General features: G+C 38.5%; 1 protein-coding gene across 7 annotated transcripts in view; it reads right to left on the bottom strand.

Annotated features, from left to right (window-relative positions):
- The window catches only part of NUDCD1 (NudC domain containing 1), a 62,785-nt gene that overhangs the window by 29,607 nt on the left and 15,019 nt on the right, over positions 1–18,159 (bottom strand). For all 7 annotated transcript variants that reach the window (XM_074809519.1, XM_074809976.1, XM_074809679.1 and 4 more), the window contains 3 exons: positions 8,825–9,010; positions 6,507–6,690; positions 2,433–2,618 (listed from right to left, as the gene is read on the bottom strand). In XM_074809519.1, the coding sequence (XP_074665620.1) occupies positions 2,433–2,618; positions 6,507–6,690; positions 8,825–9,010 (556 nt within the window). The remainder of the gene's footprint in view (positions 1–2,432; positions 2,619–6,506; positions 6,691–8,824; positions 9,011–18,159) is intronic.

The raw sequence follows: 18,159 nt of genomic DNA, 5'->3' as shown, positions 1-18,159 counted from the left end.
GAAACTGTTAGTATCTGAGATATGACAGCCTTCAAAATTCTGAACTTTAACACAGATTGTATCTGATATTAAAAATCTTAGTTTATGAGAAAACTGAGTGACACCAAAAAAGTAGTTTAGACTTCCCTTCTCCCCCATCTTCAAGACAGCCTTCTCATGTCAAAAATGTGCAGAGGAGACTATGAAAGAACAAATTAAAAACCAAAATACCAATGTGCAACATAACTGCCTTAATATTTTTCTATCTATTGTTGTAAATTTCTATCAAAAATAGAGTTCTATTGCTAGCACATCTTGTTTCATTATCTGGTATCTATTATGCCTACAATTTTATATAACCATGCAACTAAAACTGCAGCTTACATTAGGTTTAGCAAAATAAATTCTCTCTTAAAGAGATATTAGAGTTGCCTCTAAACTAGGAGTTCAGGTTTCAGTACTTTCTCTACCATTAGACTTTTATGGCATGAGAAGTTTTCTAAAGGTATTGCTGCAAACATACTCCACCGAATACAGATTTCTGGGCTTTGGCAACACCATATGTGCACATACATGCATGAAATGAGCTACGCTAAGAGCCATATAGTGCTCTTTACTGTGTTTCTTTAATCACTCCTAGCATACAACTCAAGCAGCTCTTAAAATCCTTAAAGCATTGAACACGTTAATTCAGGTGACAACTGCATAGACGTTGCATTGTGGTGTTCAGTGCACTCCTTTGCCTCAAAATTTATACGTACAGACTGTTCTTAACACAATTACAGAATCACAGAATCGTCTAGGTTGGAAAAGACCTTGAAGATCATCCAGTCCAACCATTAACCTAACACTGACCATTCCCAACTACACCATATCCCTCAGCGCTATGTCAACCCTACTCTTAAACACCTCCAGGGATGGGGACTCCACCACTGCCCTGGGCAGCCCATTCCAACGCCTAACAACCCGTTCTGTAAAGAAATGCTTCCTAATATCCAGTCTAAACCTTCCCTGGCGCCAACTTGAGGCCATTACCTCTTGTCCTATCGCTTGTTACTTGGTTAAAGAGACTCATCCCCAGCTCTCTGCAACCTCCTTTCAGGTAGGTGTAGAGGGCGATGAGGTCTCCCCTCAGCCTCCTCTTCTTCACACTAAACAACCCCAGTTCCCTCAGCCGCTCCTCGTACGACATGTGCTCCAGACCCTTCACCAGCTTCGTTGCCCATCTCTGGACACGCTCGAGTTATTCAATGTCCTTTTTGTAGTGAGGGGCCCAAAACTGAACACAGGAATCGAGGTGTGGCCTCACCAGTGCCGAGTACAGGGGTAAGATCACTTCCCTGTCCCTGCTGGCCACGCTATTGCTGATACAAGCCAGGATGCCATTGGCCTTCTTGGCCACCTGGGCACACTGCTGGCTCATGTTCAGCTGGCTGTCAATCAACACCCCCAGGTCCCTCTCTGACTGGCAGCTCTCCAGCCACTCCTCCCCAAGTCTGTAGCGCTGCTGGGGGTTCTTGTGGCCCAAGTACCAGCACCCAGCATTTGGCGTTATTGAAACTCAAATTATATGCGCAATGTCACAGTTATCACAGAGTGTAACATTAATACATTCCAGAAAATTGATCTTTTTCCATTGTTTCCCAAACAGATTTTTGCACCGTTCACAGAGACTGTGTTAGTATCACGCAGTTAGGATTGGGTCTTTAACCAATGCCTCATACTCAGAAGCAAAAAATAAAATCTGAAATAACACAATATAACTACATATACATACATAGTACAAAAACTCAGTGATATTTAAGATAAAACAACTTTATTAATAGGTTTTTCGATACTTAATTTTGCATTGATCTTAAAGAAAAAAAGTATGGATGACTTCTGCTGAAGTTTATTTTTTTTTCTGAACTGTTTTTTCACTGGAGAAAAGACAATCTTTTACAGGATTCTCATTCTTTAAAAAAAAAATGGTTTGTTGGATTTTTTTTTTAATTTAGAAAGGCAAGTGTAAGTTACATATCAGAGAGCTTTCTGATGAACAACTATTTGGGGGAGTCAATGGGTGCCACACTGCACTCTCTCACCTAGAAGTCTGTCTTCTTAATTTGAGTAAGTCAGCCAGATGCTTAACTTAAGGTGTTACCTTAGCAATTCAACTGCTAGCAAATACTTAGTATAGTTCTGTTTGCAAAATACTCTTTTTCTTAGGACAACAAAATTCTTTAACTGTCTCCTATGCAAAAAAGCTTCTCATATAAGTTTATGGACAATACAGTTTCCCAGGGTGAAAACAAACAAACAAAAAAGCCAATCTGTCCTTAAAAAAACATAAAAATCTGGAAGGTAGATATGAAGACATTTATTGCTAGAGTTTCCAAACAGATGCTAAACTGACAAGCTATTTTCTAAGCCAAAAGGGAGAGCAGCCTATCATAATGTCAGATAAGTCTTACCTTTCTTCTCATTTGTTGCTTTTGCACTGTCATTTTCTTCTAATTTGTCATCTTGATCTTGCATAAACTTGAATGGTTTGTAGGAAACAATCATTAGACCATCCCCACTTGGCTCTATTGCTGCATAATGGGGGACTGATTTTCCTTGTAAAACTCTCCTTTTAAAGATTTCATATCTATGATCACCTATAAAATTAAAGAAATTAAAAATATTAGTGGCAATATTTTTTGAGAAGACAAGTCATTATACAAAAATCTCATTACACTCAAAAATACTAAGCAATCCTACCAGTTAAATCACAGTACCACAGTTTAAAAAGAAATCTCTCTTCTGTTTTCCAATGAGTCTGTTAAACATGTAGACCCTAAAGTTAATCTAACATTGTCCTTTTTTCTCATGATGGCTTTGTTGATCACAGGTAGCCCAGCAATTCACAAAACCACTCACAGCCTCTGTACAAACAAGCTTTCCAAATACTTTCTGAGCTTCTGTAAAAACTTGAGAAGTGATGAAATAGCTAGTGCTAACACTTTATTCATAATGGAAAATGCTTGTCTTCCTTGACTTTTGTAAAACACTGCCATTTAAAAGGGAGCTCCCAGATGTTAACTACTGGCATCGAGGTCCATGCCATTCCATACTGTGCTCCCAAACACATTGAGTACTGATGACTCAAAACACCAGTAAGTTGACAGGTTCTAGCACAACGTTTGTTCTCCATTAGAATCTTACTGCCCCCAGAGTCCTCAATAACTGATCGACTTCTGAATAATAACAGATGGTACAAATGGATTTGTAGCAAAAAAACCCCCCAACTTGATAAAATTCTCACAGGTGACAAAATTATTCCCAGAAATTGTTTAGTTTTTCACATTTATGCTTCATCTCTTCATTAAAAGAAATCACTGTACTTGTAACTACAGCTTTACTTGAAAGAAACTGGGAACTCATTAGCAGAGACGTTAGACAACATGAGATTATGATGGCAAAAACCATGTATGTCACTCTAGTATTCCAAAATGTGTTCCTGTTTTGATCTCAATGTTAAGCTTAAAGAAACATCGAAATCGTAGAATATAGATAATAATGGACAAGCCAGGTATAATTTAAGACCTCAACTGGCTTTCCTGTTTGGTAAGCAAGAAGTGGAGTACAGAGTAATAAGCAGACTACAATGTAATTTAGGTACTTAGCGGTGTTAATTAAAGCCCCCCCTTTTTCCTAAAAAGTTTGGTCAGGACAGGGGGGTGGTATTAATTGAAGAGATTCAACCATCCTAATTAGAGACAGAGTAAGAGATCTATACAATGAGAAGACTCCAAGTAATAGGATAACCTGCTTTAAAAGATTAGCAAATTAGCTCATCTTAGATACATGACCAAAAAGAACATGTCTTTGTTGGGGTGGGAAGTTAGCCACTCATTGAACAAGCTGTTATTTAACTGATCGAATTTAACTGTGCACTGAAACATATCAAATTTGTTTGCATGTCTCTCTTACAGCATTTGCTCACTTGTTAAAAGGCTCTATAACATGTCATTGTGACCAAGCCTATTTTCAATCAATCATCAACACTTTTACATTTAAGTCTTTATGATCTTTTCAGTCACTTTATACTACATGATTTTTCTTGTAAAGAAGGTCACAAGAAAGCTAAGCGCATAACATTTTCTGAATCTAATACAGTAGCATAGTGGTTCTTCATTTCAAGCTTTTACAGTAAGGATTCCTAAAACATTAGTTAACTAAAGAAAACAACTACCTTTCAAAGGGTGTACCTTTGTCACAACCCTCTGAAGTACCACAAAGATGTGAACAGACCTAACCACTGCTTCCATTCAGATTTATTTTCACGCTTCCATTTTTTGTTCTTTGGTAATACAATAGCGGTAGGTGTGATCACTTTGGCTAGACAGCCAGACATGACAGAGACTCTCAGTTGTTGGTGTCAAAAGCCGTAAGTATGTTTTAAGGCTTCACTTTGATGAAGCATAGATTTGGTAATTTGGGAAATGGCTTGCTGATTAACTACTTATTTTTTACTACAATCTGATTTGATAAACTCCACCCACAGGCAGAGTTTCAAGAACAGTTAAGCATAGCAATTGCCTACTGAGCAATGAGGATGTAAAGTATTGCAATTCCTCAAAACAGTTTTTATCTTCCAAGACTGGTTCGTACATTGCTCGGATTTGTGAGATGTTTATTTAAAAGAAATCAAAACTTATTTCTCTCTTCATAATTAAAGTTTGCTTTGAATCTTGTTATTTACATCTCTGCTGACTGCAATTACAAAAAGTTTGTCTGTTCCTTGGAAATGCTGGAGAACTGGCAAGATTTTTGGAAATATTTTTAAATCCACTTTTATGGAGAAAGTTTAATTCCATGAACATTTGCTTTAAGTAATAAAAAACGCACTGTAAAGAAGGATTTGTTTATGAAAACATACAGTATTAAAAAATATAGTAAAAATCTGTATTAGTGCTCCCTAAGAAATGGTCTTCAGTTCTAGACTGGCAGTATTACTGATTTAATTTTTCTTACATGACATAACCAGTAATATTCAGAGGTTTCTTTCTCTTGTTGAGCTGCTCACAAAAGCGTAAGACAATCTCACATGCCTTTCTGGCTCTCTTAGAAATATTTCCATCACCCAAGGTTTCAACAGCAGACAACATGAATGAAGTCACTCAGAGCAACAAAGCTGGTGATAGAGCTGGAAGGAATGTCCTACGAGGAGCAGCTGAGGACTTTGTGTTTGTCTCCTTTGGAGAAAAGGAGGCTGAGGGGTGACCTCATTGCTCTCTACAGCTTCCTGAGGAGGGGAAGGGAAGAGGGAGGTGCTGATCTCTTCTCCCCGGTATCCAGTGACAGAACACATGGGAATGATTCCAAGCTGCATCAGGAGAGGTTTAGACTGGACATTAGGAAGCATTTCTTTATCGAGAGGGTGGTCAAACGCTGGAACAGGCTTCCTAGAGAGGTGGTCGACGCCCCAAGCCTGTCAGTGTTTAAGAGGCATTTGGACAATGCCCTTAACAACATGCTTTAACTTTTGGCCAGCCCTGAACTGGTCAGGCAGTTGGACTAGATGATCGTTGTAGGGCCCTTCCAACTGAAGTCTATTCTATTCTGTTCTCCTATCCATACTATATATGTAGGAGACTGAGGAACATTTGGATAGTAACACCACAGTATGCAGTCAACTGCTTTAGTTCAAGCAGTTAAAGAACTTGTTTCTATCGGTATCAAAACTATATTTTTTGGAATATAATGAACAAGACTGTATAACAGTCTTCCCAAAAAGGTAAGTTAATTTAATCCACACATCTTTAAATCAGATGCTGAAGCATATGGTCTTGTATCCTTTATGGAAATCGCTATATTTAATGTAAGTATATACGATCATATTGAACAGATAAATTACCCTTTGCCAAACTCTATTAGGATAGTACATTAATTAGTAGGTATTAATACACTAATATGGTTTTCATGTGTTGGTCTAAAATTAACTGAATAACTTCATACTATTTTATTGTGGGAAAACCTAGAATATACAGTATTTACTTTTCATGCTACAGTTCTTAAATTTATCTCATACTAATTCCAGTTCCATAAGACTATTAATTGGAGTCTAAAAAAACCACAAAAAACCCAAAACATAACCAAACAAAACCCCATATCCAGCTGTACAACATTTTGAAAAGTGCAACAGATACTACTTAGAAATAGTTCTGTATAACCTGATTTCACAAGACCAAGCTAAATGGGAATTGCGTTTCATAATGTCACAAAGTAAAGTTCTATTTTGTTTTCCAATTACCTTAACCGCACATGTATAAAACTTTACTTCTTAGTGTCTTCCAAAGGTTTGCCAGAATTTAGGTCTAAAACAAATAACTTTATCTCAAAATGTAAGAAAAAATTATGTATGTAAAATCCAACCTGAAGTTTTGGGGAAAGGAAATATCAGAACGTGAGGAACAATCAACTTCTAAGACAAAGAATAAAAGCATGATGTTTTTTTATTTTTTTAAAATTACTAACCAGTAATATAAATGTAAAACACTTACCCTCTTTGCTTATCTCCACAACTGTAACCCATTCCAAGGTAATATGAAATCCACTTCCTTTTGTGTCCAATTCATCTTTCTCTACCCTAAGCAGTAGCACAGCTACTGAATGCATATCAGATTTTACAAATGAAACACTGTGTGCTATAATAAATGGACTTCCTAGTTCTTCATTAAACACAATCTAGAAGACAGAAGTGTAGTAAAAATCAGTTAAAACTGGAAGTCTTGCTCTTTCTCAGCAGTGAAAGGCTTCAGTGAATGTCAAATCAGTTAAAGTTTGCTTCCCACAAACCTCTCTGCCAATATGAATCCACCATTTCTGGTTCCTCCTTCCTTGTCTATCAAGCCACTGCTCTGAAATGTTTTTAATTATTGTTTATGTTATAAAATAATTATAAGGGCCCATTAAACAAAGCACAAAGATCCACAAAATTCTGCATTATGGTTGTTGACTGCTACAATAAGTAGAGGTGCAACAACTAATGAACAGAACAGGATCCACAAACACAGCGTATCAACTGGGGACAATGTCTCACACTCAAGATGAAAATGTAGGCATTTCACTGAGGCCCTCACTATTTCTTTAGACACTAACATCCTGAAAATCTTTGTAGACCTTGACATGTGTAAACAAGAAGATGAAAAGGTCCAGTGCATCGCTGCCAGTGTTTAATCATCAGCCAGTACTGAGAGGCAGGGGGTTATTTGGCTACTATCTTTACAAAGAGATTCAATTTTCCTTCTTTATAAAGTTTTATGAAGGGGAGTAAGAAACAAAAACATGTAATTAAATGAAGAAGTGTAATATTCATGTTTAGGAGGAGCTAGGGTTAGAGGTTTTTGAATTTTTATGTATATGGTTTGGAAAAGTCCATTTGATATTTGGACGGGACTAGGTAGGCAGAGTTCGTAAATATTACTGTCATACTGAAAGGCGAATAAGCACCACTGTAAACATGAAATAATTTCATACAAAGGACTGCACGTCTTGTAGCTTGAGATGTTTAGCATTTGGTACCTACAGCTGGAGGATTTTATTCTAGAAACTATGTATTTCAGCTTTTCTCAAAAAAGTACTAATTCAGCAAAAACCTCAAAATTAATCTAAACAGCATTTATTACCAACCACCTAAAAAACAGGATGACCTATTTCCTAGGTACTGAACTCTCAAAAGATGTAGGGGAAGGAGCTAATTCATGATGTTGAAACCTTATACTTCAGAACATACACCAGAGCTCCTGCCAATACTAAAACCCCCTGGATTGCTTAGGAAACTGCCCTCTAATAAAGAAAACAGATGCAGAAATGTGGGTGCTTTATACCACATTCGTCTTTCATGAATAAAGAGGAACTAACCACAGACCACAAGACTCATAGTAGCTCAGGTAGAAATGTAACCTAATTATATTTGTTGTGTGCAAGTAGGATGATCAATACTATTGTTAGAGTGTAGTAAGATCACTTTGATGTGGATAGAAAAAATGCTCCTTATCAAGGCTCTTTAAAAGAATTAATTATGAAAAGAATTTAATAACAAAAAACATAAAAACATACTTCAGTTACAACCATCAATTTTAAGCAAAAATATTAAGCACCAATAATTTTCCAGATCTAAGTGCACAGTATGAAGATTTTTGCTGCTGGAGTGGAAGTGGAATTAATATTACTTACATTATACCTACTCTGCAGGTAACCCTCAGCATTACTTATCAAAGATTTTTAATCAGCAGTTTTGTTTAAGTTTTATTCTAGTCTCTCTGGATGTATTTTTAAGAGGGGGCAAATTAAATGATGAATAATCCAAGCACAATTACATCTGCACAGACAAACATCACTCTAACTTAAAAATTAAAGTAGCTTTAGCATGATTAACAATAGTTTCAGACTTTTTTTAAAAAATATGTATTATTCCACAGGCCATTTGAAACAGCAAACAATAAAAGATTGGGGGGCAATCCTAGACAGACACATATGAATAGGGAAGGGAAAGGGGAAATGGTTTTTAGAAAAAGTTCAGCTAGAGAAGCACTTAGCCACCTATTCAGAAACACTTTTACTTAGACATATTGTTCTTCCATCAAAAGGCTGTTCCCTTTCAAACACTTGAATTTTTGTTATTTTGTGCATAAAGAAATCATTGTCACAAAAATCAGTGATTTTTATACTTGAACACAATCCAGTATCAGTGATACAGAGTTATGATTTAAAGCTTAATTCTTCACAACATTACATACATGCAATTCTCATTAGAAATGCAAGAATAAGAATTGTTTGGTAGATGTACAATTCTTGAATATGCTATTGCAAGACCTACCTCCCACTTTTCAGATGCACTGTTTCCACGCTTGCCTGATTTAATCAAATACAGTCTTCCTGTACCATCAGAAAGGGTAACCCATGTGGAAGATGAGAAGTGTATGGAGGCACAAAGGCGATTATCATAAGCTGTCAAGTCTGTAGGTAGCCTGAAGACTTCCCTTGGTTTCTGTAGAGCAGTGTCCTATAAGCAAACAGTCACACAATAAGACCTTATGAAGTATTTATCAATCTCAGTAAGTATTACAGACAGATTAAGAGTAACAAATCTCAGCAGCAATTCATCAGTTTCTTTGTGCAGTTGAGAGTATTTGGGAAAAAGCAGGTAGCAAGCATCATTCCCACATATGTGGAAAAGGTGGTAGAATTTCATTATTGCTTTGGTTTCTATTTACTGAAAACATGAGTGCTCTATAATTGATATTTCAGCACTCTATTTTTTCCTTCCCTTTTACAGCACTAATTACATTTTGCACTAAAAAAAGGAATTACATTTTGCACTAAAAAAAGGCTTTTCACTTCTTTTTCCCTAGCAACCCCATATAATTAATCACTTATCTCACATAATTCTAGTCCCAGTAAAAATGTGGAGATTTAAAAGAAATGAAAGCCACAGAATTGTACTCAAACTAGTTCATAAAAACTTCTACATTAAAAAGAATTTTAGCCTATTCACTTAAACAACTGGTATATTCAAGCTCACATATAATTTCTCAGCTTTCCTAGAGTGGTCATTTTATTCAGTAAGTTAGAGAAGTAACAACTGTGATTAGCTAGCAAAGAAAAGCTGTACTAATTCATATAATATTTGCAAATAACGTTCCTATCCATAATTATGATTATACTACACATCAGGATAAATTTAGTTAGCATACTCTATCAGTGGCACACTGCAATCTTATTTTTTAAGCCAAACTACAAGCATGGATAGTTTTTCAGCATGAATAAACAGAGATGCTATAGTGAACAAACTGCACAGATGATGTAATTCCCCAGTGAAGAATAAAGACATGGATTTTTAAAAAACAATATATATCACTAAATTTTACCAAAACAAAAAAGAAAAATCCACTATTTGTTGCTGTGTAAACTTCACACAAATCAGCCTGATTGAATAATAGTGCAAAATGAATATTACCAATTTCATCTATATTTCTAGCAATTGTTCTCCACTTTAGCTCTGTGTTGCTTTCTTAATTTCCTGCTAATTCTAACAGAAGAAACTGCTTTTGTGCTGTAAATTGAATTTCCAATTGTTGTCATTAAGTACAAAGGCATGTCTTCTAGGATATCTTTTAGCGATTACTCTTTATCTTGTGCCTTCACTCTCACATACAGCCCTTTCTTTGCTGAATTAGGTTTTGTAACTCTCTGCTCATTTGGCTTGCAGAATGCCAGTAATGCCACTGCCTTTACTGATTCACTACGATTTACTTCCCTTTTCTGAGTTGAAGTGATCTCTAAATATCCAAGACACTTGTTAGAAAAAAACAGACCTGACCAAATCTTTATGATTTAAAAAGAACTTGGTATCACAGTTTAAAAAATGGTCAGGACATGCTTTATCAGCAATACATTTTGATCAGCTACTTACAAAGTAAATCAGGCTGCAGTATTAAGGACACAAACAAAATATTTTTACAGAAAAACATAAGATGCAAACTGGAGATTCAGCAACATCATGGTCACATCTCTATAATCTTTCAAATAACTGAAAGAGAACTTAATTGTTTAAAGTTTTCCAACTGACCTAAGTAGTTGCTAAATAAAATGGGCTGGCAGTCTGTCACAAGTGGGGTTCCCCAGGGTTTGATACCAGGCCCCACACTGTTGAACAACTTCATAAATTACCTGGATGATGGAAATGAAAGCACCTTCACCCCATTTGCTGATGACACTAAACAAGATAATGAGGTAGACATGTCATAAGGGAGAGCCATCTTGCACAAGGACCCAGGTAGCCTGGAAGAGTGGGGTAGCAAGAACATTGTGGAGATAAACAAAGACAAGTGCAAGGGCCCGCACCTGAGACGGAATAACCAAAGAGCCCTGTACAGGCTAGGGTCTGTGTGTCTGGGGAGCTGCCTTGATGAAAGGGACCTGGAAGTCCTGGTGGACAGCAAGCTGAACATGAGTCAGCAGTGCACCACTGCAGCAATGAAGGCAAATCAGATCCTGGGCTGCATCTGCAGGAACACTACTAGCAGAGATAGAGATGTGATCATCCCACTCTACCCAGTGCTTGTCTGGCTGCACCCGGAGTACTGTGTCCAGCTCTGGTCCCCACAGCTGAAAAAAGACATGGACAGACTGGAAAGGGTCCAAAGGAAGGCCATGAAGACAATCAAAGGGCTGGAGAACCTGCCCTATGGGGGAAGACTGAAGGAGTTAGGTCTTTTCTCCCTGGAGAAGATTCAGGGAGGACCTCATCAGAGTACTTAAAGGGTGGCTACAAAGAGGATGGAGGCTCTCTCTTCACAAGAAGTCACATCACATAGAAAAGACAAGGGACATTGGGTAAGAGTTGCATCAGGAGAGGTTTTGTCTTGACATAAGAGAATTTTTTTACAGCGAGAAGAATCAATGACTGGAACAACCTCCTCAGGGACATGGCAGAGTCCCCATCACTGGAGGTTTTCAAGACACAACTAGACAGGGTGCTAGATAATCTCATCTAGGTTCCTTTTCCCATGAAAGGTTGGATCATATGATCTTTCGAGGTCCCTTCCAAGCCAGGCTGTTCCGTGATTCTAAAACAAATAGTGGACATTAACAATATAATTAAAAAAGAAATATTCACCACCTTGCCCCTTGTACTGATTCACAGACTTCAGGATCTGATCTGAGGTCTCCAAAAAGGTCTTCCAGTAATAACAAAGAGAACCAATTCCTGTTGTTTCTGTTCTGTATCTTAAAGAAACATTTCTCATGAAGTTATGGTCCTTTCCCCTCATGTTGCAGACAGTTTTATACATATATCATAAGTGAAACAAAATTAGATACAACAGGTTTCATAGATAGTTTGTAGGCTAGTGCACCTACATATATTTGAATAAATAGTCACCTCTGGAAAAAAAGGTGCCTGACCGGCCTTCACAGATCAACATTTCCCTTTTTAGGCTCAATCTATCTTCTTAATCCAATTAGACTATGTTGAGAACATAACTAATGGTCATAGAGCAAATTAAACTATTTTCAGTTTTATTTCACTAGACTCATTTCCAGTCAGTTGATCCACAATTATTTTAGAAGCTCCACAAACCAAAAAAACTCTGCTTAACGATAAGGAAATTCTTCCCTTGTTACTAAAACTCAGCATTAGTGTCACTAAAATGAAAAGATATTGAAGTAGAAATATATCTTTAAAAATAGAAAAACGGGATTTGAAAGAAAAACATCACAGGGAAAGTTCTGAAGATATTTACAAGTACGTAAAAGGAAGCACAAACAAATAGAAGATTATTTTTGTACTGAAAACCTAAGGGGGGGAAACAAGTAGTTATCTATTCTGTGCCACACAAAATGCACTCTTATTATAGTAAGGGTGGGCATGAGATTAAGAAATAGCAGTGAAAAAGTATCAGATTAAAACAGCGTCTCATTACAAGCCCTAAAATTTCAGCCACAAATTCTTATAATATTTTCTAAGCATCTCCTGTCCCTCGATTTTCACTCAAGCAATGGATACCTTGGGGGAGAAAGTCATCTCTATACATATCTACTTCTAGTAAAAGAAACTCACTCATTCTCATCTATGAAATAAGGCAGTCAAAAATATACATACAAGGCATCATCTTTAAAAACAGTTTTTTGCCCTGGTACATGTGTATGCAATACAGAAAGAGCACATTTGTGCATGCAAAGCATTCTGTGGCCCCGTTTGTTGAAAATCCTGTATTTGAGAGGATTTAAAATACTTCATATTTTCCAGATGTTATTAAAATCAGATGTGCATTTAAAACATGTTCAAAGGTAAGCAAGAGAAATTGGATTTGGGTAAGTACCGTTTTAATAAGCAACAGCAAAAAAGACCAGATGACAAACAGATAGTCTGCTTGCCTTTTGGGCCTGCTTGAACTTGTATTAGAGATTACTGTGTACTACAAAAAGGCACAAGGGCTATTATGAAACCTGCAATGGAGAAGATGCAAATTTGTTTTTTAATTATTGGAAGCATTCAGGGTCACTTTGTAGATTCAGTTGTATCACTATGCCCCTTGAACTATTCCACTAATTTATAACACATTCAGGAGGGGAAAGTGAAAGAACTAAAAAAAAAACCAAAACAGAACCAAAACAAACCCACAACCCAAACAAACCAAATAAAAATCCCACAAACACTAGATACAAATAGTTTTGGCTTCCTCATCTTTTACTTAATTTTAAGCTTTCACTGAAAGGCAGTGTTTTCCACAATAAAAATGTTCCATTGTAACTAGCTATGTTACAATGACTACTGTGCCTAGGGGAAAAACCCCAAAAAACAAAAAACCCCCACCAAATCCCATGCATCTTACATGGAATGAAGCAGCATCATTCCTGTTAACAGCGGTTTACAGGGCTATACTATGTAACATTATGGAAGACCACACTTTTGTTAGCCTTCAAGTGAATCTTAACAGTAAGCTTTAAATAGTTTTGGATGTAACATTAAAAAAAATTATCAACTATCAACCATTTAATCTTCTAAAGCTCATAACAGATTTATCAGTGCTGAGCACTAACGTCAAGACTTGATATATCTCCTAAAAAAGTGAAAAATAATCTTAATTACACATTACAAATCCTCCCTCTCAATAGGCAATTTCACTAATTTAACTTCAGGCATTTATTAGAAAAGTCTCTAATCTCAGTCCAACAATAAAAAGGATGGATTTACTTGAAGCTGAAATAAAGCCTGCCCTCAAAATGCTTCTGTCAGATTTGCTTTTTGACTTACTATTTCACTGTTCACCAGCTGGGTAACAGGGGTTAACAGTAACTCCCTACTTCAGAAGTATGAGCGGATGCTGAGATACTACAATCATGTATTATACTAGCAAGAACTGCCTAAACCAACTACAGTCATTTTTACAGAAGTTGGGTTTACTCACTGAAATTAGGTATAAATGACAGCAATGCAGTTTTTTTAAGAAAAAACTAGATGCAGCTTCTCTTCAGACCCAGTTCTTCATCTTCCTTCACCTCTCTGCAAAGATTCTTAGTTTATTTAACTGTCTTTCACTCCCAAGTCACAGAATCATAGAATGCTTTGGGTTGGAAGGGACCTTAAAGATCATCTAGTTCCACCCCCCCTGCCATGGGCAGGGACACCTCCCACTAGACCAGGTTGCTCAAAGCCCTGTCCAACCTGGCCTTGAACACTGCCAGGGAGGGGGCAGCCACAGCTTCTCTGGGCAACCTGTGCCAGTGTCTCACCACCCTCACAGTAAAGAATTTCTTCCTTATATCTAATCTAAATCTATCCTCTTTTAAGTTTCAAACCTCATCCTATTCCTACACTCCCTGTTAAAGTGTTCCTCCCCATCTTTCCTGTAAGCCCCCTTTAAGTACTGGAAGGGCGCCTTAAGGTCTCTCCGGAGCCTTCTCTTCTCCAGGCTGAACAACCCCAACTTTCTCAGCCTGTTCTCATAAGGGACATGCTTCAGCCTCCTGATCATCTTTGTGGCCTTCTCTGGACCTGCTCGAGCAGGTCCATGTCTTCCCTCTTATGTTGGGGTCCCCAGAGCTGACACATTACTCCCAGTGGGGTCTCACAGGGGTGGAGCAGAGGCGGGGAACCACCTCCCTCAACCTGCTGCTCACACTTCTTTTGATGTGGCCCAGGATATGGTTGGCTTTCTGGGCTGCGAGTGCACACTGATGGCTCATAGTCAGTTCTCCATCCAATAATACCCCCAAGTCCTTCTCCATAGGGCTGCTCTCAATCCACTCATTGCCCAGCCTGTATTTGTGCTTGGGATTGCCCTGACCTATGTGCAGGACCTTGCACTTGACCTTGTTGAACTTCCTGAGGTTTGCACAGGCCCAGCTGTCAAGCCTGTCAAGGTCCCTCTGGATGGTACATCCCTTCCCTCCAGCTTGTCGACCGCACCACACAGCTTGGTGTCATCAGTAAACTTGCTGAGGGTGCACTCGATCCCACTGTCCATGTCTCCAGCAAAGATGTTACTCGGTGCTCGTCTGAACACCAACCCTTGAGGAACGCCACTTGTCACTGCTCTCTGCTTGGACATTGAGTTGTTGACCACAACTAGAGTGTGACCATCCAGCCATTTCCTTATCCACCGAGTGGTCCATCCATCAAATCCATGTCTCTCCAATTTAGAGACAAGGATATCATGTGGGACAGTGTCAAATGCTTTGCACAAGTCCAGGTAGATGACATCTGTTGTTTTTCCCTTATCCAGCAATGCTGTAATCCCGTTGTAGGCATGATTCGCCATTAGTGAAGCCATGTTGGCTGTCACCAATCACCTCCTTATTTTCCATGTGCCTTAGCATAGTTTCCAGAAGGGTCTGCTCCATGATCTTGCTGGGCACAGAAGTGAGACTGACTGGCCTGTAGTTCCCCAGGTGTTCTTTTTTCCCCTTTTAAAAATGAGGGTTCTGCTTCTCCTTTTCCAGTCAGTGGGAACTTCACCGGACTGCCATGACTTCTCAAGTGTGATGAATAGTGGCTTACCCACTTCATCCACCAGCTCCTCAGGACCCACAGATGCATCTCATCGGGTCCCATGGACTTGTGCACCTTCAGGTTCCTTTGATGGTCTCAAACCTGATCTTCTCCTACAGTGGGCGGTTATTCATTTTCCCAGCCCCTGCCTTTGCCTTCCACAACTTGTGTGGTGTGGCTGGAGCACTTGCTGGTGAAGACTGAGGCAAAAAAAGTCATTGAGTAGCTCAGCCTTCTCCATATCCCAGGTAACCAGGTCTCCCGTCTCCTTCTGGAGAGGGCCCACATTTTCCTTAGTCTTCCTTTTATCACCTTCGTACCTATAGAAGCTTTTCTTGTTCCCCTTGACGTCCCTGGCCAGATTTAATTCTTTCAGGGCTTTGGCCTTCCTAACCTGATCTCTGGCTTCTTGGGAGAGTTTCTCTGTATTCCTCACAGGCTATCTGTCCTTGCTTCCACCCTCGGTAGGCTTCCTTTCTTTGTTTGAGCTTGTGCAGGAGCTCCTTGTTCATCCATGCAGGCCTCCTGGCATTTTTATCTGGCTTCCTCTTTGTCGGGATGCACCACACCTGAGCTTGGAGGAGGTGATCCTTGAATATTAACCAGCTTTCTTGGGCTCCTCTTCCCTCCAGGGCTTTATCCCATGCTACTCTACCAAGCAGATCCCTGAAGAGGCCAAAGTCTGCTCTCTTGAAGTCCAGGGTAGGGAGCTTGCTGTGCACCTTCCTTGCTGCCCTAAGGATCTTGGACTCCACCATTTCATGGCCACTGCAGTCAAGGCTGCCCATGAACTTCACATTCCCCTCCAGCCCCTCCTTGTTGGTGAGAACAAGGTCCAGCATAGCCCCTCTCCTCATTGGCTCCTCTATCCCTTGGAGAAGAAAGTCATAGTCAATGCATCCCAGAAATCTCCCGGAAAGCCTCCCTCATCTTTTCCACTGGCATTTAATTCCAGCTCTGCACACTTCTATATTTCTTGAGAGCATACTCTGCTTCCTTTTGGCCTCTGTCATTCTGTTTGGCTATTTCAGATTTCATCTGTGTGTCTTCACCATTACAACCACCCCTTTCCTTTAAGCAGCTCCTTTGCCTCAGCTGCCTGTGACACTAACCCTGATTTTGAGCCTTTTAAGCAACCCAGGTTTCTACTCTGTGTAAAAATTCTGGTCAAACAGCTCCTCCACAGGCAAAGTCAGGCAGACCAAGCTAGCGTGTACTCTAGTTGCTCAGAATAAGGCAGCCAGTGAGCAGGTACGAGAGGCAAAATGCAAACTGCAAGTTTAAAAATTCCCTGTACTGTTCTTGACTCCCCCGTGCCAGGCTCCATTTAAGTAAGCATGTCTTAACTATTTAAGCTAAGCAGTGAAATTTTACTTAGCTTCTCTGGCGTGCCTGTAAGATTAAAATTTTTAAGTTCTATTAAGAAATTGTGTTGTTCCAAAGTTACAAACAGTTTGTCATACTGTACAAAGAAGTGGTATTTCATAAGAGATTTAGAACAAGTTTTCCAAGGAAAAGATAGGGAATAAGAAAAGACAAAATATACCAAAAGAGAAAGGAAAAAGTGAAAGCCGTAAGTTATATTGCAATTTTCATGAAGTAGCCATAACAAATGCAAAACCTCCTTTTTATGGAAAATCAAAATACCTAGGTGTTTGACACATCTCTCTGAGCAAAAATGTCCACACCCAGCATTCTGAATAGCAAAGAGACAAATATTTAAAACCCTGATATAGGTGTCTAAAAGATTTGTTGTTCTTCACTTTATCTGCTTCCTTATTCTGACTTGTTTCAAACAGAATTCCCATGCTGTTTCTGGTGCCACTGATAGTTGTTCTGAATTGAAGTTAACTGATAGTTACGGAAACAGCATGCCACAGTTAATTCTTACTGGAATTCAGAAAGATGAAAATATAGATACCATTAAGGGTTTTAATGAAGTGTGAGAAGAGTTACTGCTGCCACATTTTCTCTATTCTATTATTTGAATACGAAAAGAAACAAAGTTGTCTTTGCAAGAAGAGCTGAAGGTCTAGAAATCAAGTCCAAATATTTAACTGCTGGAGGAGTAAACTCTGAATATTTTCCAGTTATATTCTGGTATTACAAACATCAAGCAATTAAAAAAGTCAAGTAATACGCAAAAAACCCCACAAAGATCAAAAGAACCCAACTCAGTAATCCTGTCACTACACTACTCAGTGGGTCTTTAAAACAAAGTACTGATGATGGCTTATTAAACGAAAGAAGTGCAATAGCTGTAATAGAAGAGTGTTAAAGCTTTTATACAGTATTATTTCCAGCCAAGTCAGGGTAACAGTTTTTTCAACGTGGTATAAAAACCCACCTGAATCCACTGACTTAGGAAAAACTGCTTATGTTGATCACTTTTCTTTTTCAATTATATCTGATTTTGAGCAAGCCGCAAGGTATTAACTATACTTTTTGCCTTTGCAGATGATTTAAAACACCTAAGTTACAGGGATAATTCATGATTTATGGATAACTAACACACTGCCATATTAGAATCAAAGTTGCAACCAAAACAGGAGGCAGAACTAGAAATAATTATGTGTTAAAAAGCCTACGTGTTCTTCCACTTTGGATTTAGGATAAGCATGTTAACCTGGTTCCACCTTCTGTTTTAAAAACAACTG

Source organism: Strix aluco, chromosome 1, assembly GCF_031877795.1.
Source record: "Strix aluco isolate bStrAlu1 chromosome 1, bStrAlu1.hap1, whole genome shotgun sequence".
NCBI classification, from domain to species: Eukaryota; Metazoa; Chordata; class Aves; order Strigiformes; family Strigidae; genus Strix; species Strix aluco.
The sequence above is the reverse complement of the archived record's forward strand: the minus strand, read 5'-3'. Positions and strand labels throughout refer to the sequence as shown.